The sequence below is a fragment of the Apodemus sylvaticus genome, chromosome 3 (genome assembly GCF_947179515.1).
Source record: "Apodemus sylvaticus chromosome 3, mApoSyl1.1, whole genome shotgun sequence".
Taxonomy (NCBI): Eukaryota; Metazoa; Chordata; class Mammalia; order Rodentia; family Muridae; genus Apodemus; species Apodemus sylvaticus.
Genome location: NC_067474.1, coordinates 133,846,733 through 133,854,621, shown reverse-complemented (window position 1 = coordinate 133,854,621; position 7,889 = coordinate 133,846,733). Strand labels below are relative to the sequence as shown.

At 48.7% G+C, this 7,889-nt stretch overlaps 1 protein-coding gene across 1 annotated transcript; it reads right to left on the bottom strand.

The window, feature by feature from the left end:
* Window positions 1-330: 330 nt before the first annotated feature.
* Window positions 331-6,656, bottom strand: LOC127680079 (L-amino-acid oxidase-like). Its single transcript, XM_052175658.1, has 7 exons — window positions 6,626-6,656; window positions 4,924-5,138; window positions 4,458-4,570; window positions 3,353-3,554; window positions 1,746-1,814; window positions 1,392-1,528; window positions 331-1,135 (listed from the first exon to the last, which is right to left on the bottom strand). Exons 1-7 carry the CDS (start codon window positions 6,654-6,656, stop codon window positions 331-333), a joined length of 1,572 nt encoding a protein of 523 aa, XP_052031618.1.
* Window positions 6,657-7,889: the final 1,233 nt, after the last annotated feature.

Here is a 7,889-nt window from a genome sequence, read left to right as displayed (position 1 = left end):
AGCAGGAGACAATTTCCTTCAAGCTAAAGGCTGATTCTAGAATTCTTCAGCCTCGGCAGCTACCCCTGCCTTTGTACACCCTGGCTCTGCTGTTTCCCACAGATGCAGGGAGTAGAACAGAATAGAGGGTGATGTCTCTTGTCAGCTTCCTAGCTGGGCTCCTGCTTGCAGACCAAGGGGCCAGTGGTGACCTCTCTCCTGGGTTTCTGCCTTCTTTCATCTTCTAGCCTGTTCTCTTAGACTCTCCTTCAGATTGTTCTTGGTGGGGGTGGGCGGTGGGGGGGGTGGGGGGATAGGGGTGGGAACATCCTGATTATTGGCAAAGGGCTTCTAAAGAGCTATCTGTCCCCGAGTGGCCTCCTTGTCCACTGCAGCCTGAATGTTGCTGGAAGCCCGAATGCCAGACTTGATGGAGGTGTCTATCCAGCTATGCGGCAGGGAGGTATGTTCCCCAGCAAAGTAAACGCGGCCCTCTGGCTGGAAGAGCTGCTTTGAATAGTCCACAAATTGGTAGGGTGTGAACTCTGCAAAGGCGCCAATGGTGAGGGGGTCTAGAGACCAGTGCTTGATCGCTGACTTTGGGCACATGCGCTTTAGGTCCTCCTTGGGTATGCGGTGCACTGCCGCAAGGTCATCCAGGACAACATCCACCACCTGGTTGTGCTTCAGGCCAGTAAAGAAGGAGGAATCATCACCCACGGTGAAAGAGGCCAGCAGGGTTCCCTTGCCGCCTGGCAGGCTGTGGCTGGGATAGTAAATGTAGCGGGAGGGTCGGTCAGTGATGGAGTAGCCGCCCCGGATGCCATCTTGTTCCCAGAAGCGTTCGTTGCACACTAAAACCACCTTGGTGGCACTGGTGTAATGAACGGAGCGCAGGGCATGTGTTTTGTCTCGGGTTAGAGGTGGCTGGAAGGTGATGAGGTGCGTGGCCTTGGCTGAGGCAGTGATGATGGCATAGTCCGCAGTGAGATTGTGCAGCTCAGAGGTGGGCCCATCTGTGCGGTACAAAACCTCAACCTTGGGCCCATCTCTTACCACTCTTTCTACTTTGGATCCCAGACGGATGGTGCCAGGCTTCAGGCTGGCACTGAGGCTCTTGGGGAGTTGGTCAAAGCCACCAGTGATCTCTGAAAATCTACAGGGGTGGAGAGGAAAAGATGAGCGGGAGACAATAGCAGATCTCTGTGTCCTATGGTCCTGGGCAGACTTCCGGTCTGAAAAGTGAAGAACCTATCTGCCACCCTCTTGTGGGGGACACTTTATAAGTGCCACCTTCATGAATACACAGTCCCGTGTCAGGCAGAGATTGAGTGCTCCCCCCACCCCTATAGTAAATACCGAATAAACCAGTCCTGGAGATGGCCTCCTTCCCAGCCCCAGGCCAGCCTTACTGTTCACTTTTGGAGAAGAGGGTAGCAATCCTCAGGGACTCTAGGAGGGACTTATAGTAGCCAGCGTTCTCATTCATCACATCGCCGATCATGTCGACGGCCCCTTTGCTCAGCATCCCTTCCTTCACCAGGTAAGCCTATGGGGGGCACCATAGATGCACGTGTGGGTTAGAGGGTCTCTATATAGGGAGGCTTTAGCAGGGGCCTGGGCCTGCAACAGTAGATCTGGGCTTGAGGGAAGCAATAGCTTTGGCAGTAGGGATGGGGTCTCCTGTAGGCAGGACACTGTCCCAGGGCCAGGGCTGAGCTCAAGGCTCATCACTTCACCTGCACCCTGGGGCCTCTATCACTTGCCTTGGTGGAGTAAGAGTCATAAAGGGACAGCAGCTGACTGCAGTTGAATGTCTTCATATGGGGTTTGATCTGCAGAAGGGGGAGAGAGGTATTATCAGTCTGGGCTTCCAGGTAGCCAGGAAATCTAGGCTGTTGTAGACAAGGTCATAGGGTATCAGATGTCTCACATGCCTTCAGATTAGAGTCAAGATCTTTGGAGAGGCTAGGAAAGGCCAGGAAGGGGCAGTTCCCAGAGCTCCTGGCTGTGCCTTCTTCCCTGAGTATGTCCCCTGCATTTGAAGATGCTATAAATGGAGGTTGTTGAGGAAGAGTCTCACATAGCCTAGGTTGGCTTCAAAATCACTGTATAGCTGAGATTGCTCTTCAATCTAGATCCCTCTGCCTCTATCTCCCAAATACTGGGATTAAAATCAGGTACTATAACATCTGATTTGAACAGAAGACCTGTTCAGGACAAAAATTTAAGGTGAATATTCAGTTGATAATATACTTGCTAAACAGGACTGAGGACCTGAGTGCTATACCCAGCCTCCATTCAAAAGTAGCATGTGCTGGGGCTGGAGCGATATCTCTGTGTTTACGAACACTGGATATTCTTCCAGAGGATGTGGGTTCAATTCCAAACACCCACATGGTAGCTCACAACTGTCTGTAACTCCAGTCCAGGGGATCTGACACCCTTCCACAGATATACATTCAGGCAAAACACCAATTCACTTATTAAAAAGGGTGTGAGCCAGCTGGTGCTGGCACACACCTTTAATCCCAGTACTCAGGAGGCAGAGGCAGGTAAATTTTTTTGAGTTTGAGACCAACCTGGTCTACAAAGAGAGATTCAGGACAGCTCTGGCTACACAAAGAAACCTTGTCTCAACAAACAAACAAACGAATGAATGAACTAAAAACAAACAAACAAACAAACAAAAAAACAAAGCAGGATGTATTATCACATGGCTGCAATGTCAGCACTGGGAAGATAGAAACTGTAGGATCCCTGGGGCTGCTGGCCAGCAGTCTATCTAGCAGAATTAGCAAGCGCCACATTCAGGGAGAAACTGCCAAAAATAAAATAAAATAAAATAAAATAAAATAAAATAAAATAAAATAAAATAAAATAAAATAAAATAAGGTAGAAAGCAATCAAGGAAGACACGTGGTATTGACTACTCACTTCTACAAAAATGTGCATGTGCATCCGTATTCACCTAAATATGCACGTGCGCGCGCACACACACACACACAAACACACACAGCATACATATGGACACACAGATACACATATAGGCGCGCACACACACACACACACACACACATTTACCTTAAGATCTTCACTGTCATCTGGGATGACCGACTCACTACCAAGGGCTGCCTAATCTACTCCCTCCTTTCTTTACATGGTTGCCCCTGAGCTGATCAGAGACAGAAATGAAGGGCCGAGGGTGGAGCTGAGGGTAGTGACAACCTTAACAGGAGTTAGAAGGTAGGGGGAGCAATCCTAAGAGTATTGGGTGGGAATCAGGTGATCTGAATCTATGTACCAATCAGCTGTGTAACCTTAGGCACCACTCCTTTCCTTCTTGATCCAAGAAGGGAAAGGCAGCAGGTACCTTAGTGATGGCTTGGTAGAACAGATCTGTGGCAGTTTTGTTCTTTTCCATGGGCCTCAGGGGGTAGCCCAAGATCTCTGGGTTAGCCATGACTTCAGAGGCACGATAACGTTGTCCATTGAGTAGGTACCAGGTATTGCTATCATACTGGTTGAATTTATTCAACTTCAGGCCAAGCTTCTGGACATAGGTGTGGACTAGCCTGGAGCAAAGACACAAGTCACATCCTAGTACCTTCTGGTCCCACATTAGAAACTACTTCTGATAAAAACCAGTGTAACCTTGTGCTGAGGAACTCAAAGTGATTGCTTGTTCAATTGTAATATCATTAAATGTTGTGAGCATTAGCTCCCCTATTCCCAAGGCTGTAGAGAGCAGGATAGTCAACGAATTAAGGCCCTTTATGGAATCCCAGCCAGTAGGACTCTAAAAGTATAGACAAATGTCCTTTGTTTCAGACAGCGTCTGGGATCCCACTGTGCACTGTTAAGTAACTTTGAAGCTATATTTAGTGACTCCCATTTTGGGTTGCTGCAGGTGTTTTTGTTTCTGATGGTTTGGAGGGTAAGTGTGGGTTCATTCAATTTATATTAAATGCAAAAATAAAATCTGTGGAGATCCAGTCTAGAACAAAGTTAGTACTGAACAAATGACAGATGTTGTTAACAGAATGTGTTATACTTTCTCAGCTTATTTGGATGTAGCTGACAGCTATGGGACTGTCCATGTTTACACTGTAGTTTGGTGAGCTGGTAGCTATTGTTTCTTGGGTGACCCTCAGTTTCCTGTGACCTTGGCTATTGAAGTAGGGGATGAGTATCACTCCTGACGAATTGGTGGGTCACATGACACAGGGCCACCTAATCTTCTCACTCCTTTCTTTACACTGTTGCTGACCAAGTCATGGCCCCTGAGCTGCTCAGAAACAGAAGAGAAGGGCTGAGGATGACGCTGAGTGTGGTGACAACTTTAACAGGAGTTAGAAGGTAAGGGGAGCAATCCTAAGAGTATTGGGTGCTGAAGGATAGCATCAGGGTCCCTCCCACCTTTTCCATACCTCCCCCTCCCCCTATTCCTTTTGCTCCTTCTCTTACACAGGGCTTACCTGTGGCTTTCTGGGATTCGCATTGGTCCAAGTTCAAAGTACCAGCCTTCCTCCTTGTTTCTGAGGGTGACCACACGACCTCCAATGTGGTTGCTGGCCTCCAAGATGGTTACCTGGAGATCAGAGGAGCTGCTGTCATTCTTAGGGAGGGATGTTTCTCTTCACCACACTTCTTACATCCAAATAGCCATAGGATCTGGTCTGGAGGCCCTGAACATACAGTATAACCTCCCTGGGGCTGTTTGTCCCACAGAGTCCTGAGTGATTTGAGGCTCTCGCCTGGTAGCGTAGGCCTTCTCTTTTGTCTCCACAAGAACATGAATAGTAGTTAGCAATGGTTAGGGCCCAGGGGGTTGGTGAAGAAGAGCAGGTACATGCAATTGTACATTGTCAGGCTATTCACTCATTTTTCACCCACAGAGGCAAATGGGAGGCTGATGATCAAGGCTTCTCAAGACCTTCTTACCTCGTGACCAGCATCCTGTAGGGTCTTAGCTGCCACTAGGCCTGCCATGCCAGCTCCCACTATCACCACACGCTTAGACAGTGGGGAGGTATGGAGCCCATTCTGGGCTATGAGAAGGAAGGACTCATAATCCGGATCCTGGAAACACTTGAGAAGGTCCTCATAGAAGGCGAGGCAGCTGGAGATGGATAGCAGGATCCCCCAAATTAAGATTCCTGTGGGCAGAGAAAGCAAAGGGGTGGCCTTCCTGGAGCCAAGACTCTGGGGCCTGTTTACCCAGGATGTGGGAGCCAGTGTAGAACAGTCAGATGGGGACCTCGTCTGGCAAGCATGGAATTATGTGTGTGAGTGAAGGTGATTGTGTTGTGTAGGGTATGGGTATATTAACTGCAGTGTTATTTATGTGATTAACATGTGATTTGTGAGCATGGTTTGCACCCTGGAAGTTCGTGGGTGTGGGAGGTTGATAGGTAACTCTACATATGTCTATTTCTGATGGAGAGTGTACACGTGTTCTCACCTGTGACTTGTGTAAAGGACTGGGGATGTGTAGACCTGTCTGTATGTGGGAGTGTGATTGCAGTTTGTGTTTACTCCATATGACTGCACAGTTGGAGACTGTGAGAGATGCGTTTGTGGAACGGTGTGGAGCCTGGGTGTGACGGAGTCTGTATGGGAAGGTGAGGTGGACTGAGAGCTGAAGTGTGAGTCAGGCTGGATTTAGTGTGAGGAGGACGGGATGTGTTCCTTTGCTGAGTCTGAGGGAGAATGGGGCGTTTGTGTGGGTTCTTGAGTGTCTGGAAAGTGAAGCTGTGTGGGGAAGAGAGTCAGGGAGCAATGAGGAGGGAGAGGGAGGGTGTGTCTACTGGTGAAAAGGTTCCCTTCTAGCAGTAGTGAGGAGTGACCTGTGGGAACAGGCAGTCCTTAAATTTTTTCTTTCAGCCTCATCTATGGTTTCTCAAAGCTTCCTTCTCAAAGTATAGTGCGTGATATCAAAATTAGAACTCATCACTCAGACAGTTAGTGACTACCATATAACAAGTCTTGAGTGGCTTGATTTTCTCATTCACAGCTGGTCTTGGGAAGGGGTATTTGGTTCCCTTGGTGTCACCTGCTCTTAAGTAGTCCAGGTAAGGACTGCACATCCTGAGCTCCATCCCAAAGCTGAGCTTTCGGCAGGTGAGAACCCCCTTAGTTTGGCCTTTGTAACATAGAGGCCATTGAAACTCCTTGAAGGGATAGGACTTTTAGGGACCATTGGCTGAGGAGGCACGTTGGTCCTTTCCCAAGGCCAAGACAGTGTTCCACTGGGCCAACTCATTAGAAAAGAGGAGAGACATTACCAAGCCCAAGGAAGGGGGTCGCTAAGTCTCAGCTCTCCCCTCCCAACCTTCTTACCCACTCTCCAGCCCTTACAGTTTCCGCTGAGTATCAACCAATCAGCATTTGTTTCTCGGGCCCCTCTGCTCTTGCCTGGGTCCAACTCCTGACCCCTCTCCCAGATCCACTGAACTCATTGTCAACATCCTGAGCCATCCCCAGGTAAAGCTGAATTCCTGTCTCAGTTCTAACTCTCTTTACTCTTCTATAGTCCTCAGCTGAGACATCCTCAGACCTCTGATCCAACACCAATGCCTATTTTAGTATCTAACTCTTCCTTGCTCAGTTTCTTCCAGACCTGGAGGAGGAAGGACCCACTTACCACTCTTCTTGGCCATGGTCCTGAAATTCATGCTGAACTCTGAGCTGCTCTTCTTCTCTTTATGAAGAAGCAACACCTCTCTGGCAATATTTGGCTCTTATCCCACCAATCCGTCTCCGGCCCTATTGACTCAACCAAGCAGGGCGTCCCTGCACCAAGGCCTGACCTGTCAGGTGAGATGACAAAAATAACTGACTTCACCTCCCCCTGACAGTCTCTTCTCCTAGAAAAGCCCCTCTCATGGTCTTCCTGTTGCTAAGGAGCAAGAGGGGAATGGAAGCAGGTGGGCCATTGTAAACTTGTAGTGATTCCCCGTGGGAAGGGATGAGGCCTGGGTGGGACATCGGTCTCTGAACTTCCAGCACAAGCCAGAGCTCCTGACAGCCCAGAACACAGACTGCCTGCTTTCCCCTGGCTGGTGCGCCATGCCTCTTTATTTCGATGTCTGTTTGGGATAGGATCTGGCCAGGAGCTCCTGTACAATAATCTTGCCCCTTTGGCCCTCTCCCCCAGGACTCCCAGGCAGACCGAGGTCTCTAGCCTGGTCCTTTTCCAGTGGATAGCATTTTGTGCTGCTTCCTCTGGGGCCTCCAGGGCTTCCTTTAGACACAGTGTTCGTCTCTGGCAATGTTCTTCCTTCCCAGAAGGAATGGAGCCAGGTAACTGTTCTGCCAAGACTAGCTTTTGTTCACAGGCTGGCTGGCAAGTGAAATGAACAGAAAGTCTGCTCCCAACCAGCTGTGTGGGGGCTGGTGGGCAGGAAAGGAGTGGGGGAAGGTAGGGCCCAGGACTGGGATTCCACAATCAGGTGGTGTGGGGGAAGGGTAGCAGCAACAGAATTGATAGAATTGGGTTGAGTCCTGATTTGTCCTGGAAGACTTGTGTGTCTTGGGATACAGAACTGATAGTTTTTGAACTTGGGTTTTCTTTCTTTCTTTTTCCCTTTTTCCCCCTTTTTGGACAATAACATTTTCTATTCTTTATTAAAGAGAAGAAATGAGAATAAAAACAGTATCACCTTCCTTTCTCTTCCCTCCACACGTGGAGTATACGCCCCAGGATCCCTTTTAGATATCTAAAAAGCAGATATTCCACATTCTATCTAAAATGTAATTTTTGATGAAGTTTAATTTATGAATTAGGCACAATAAGAAACTAACAAGATGGGGCAGGGGAGATGCTCAGGGGTTAAGAGCTTTGGTTGCTCTTCCAGAGGCCCCGAGTTCAATCCTAGCAATTACACGGTGGCTCACAATCATCTATA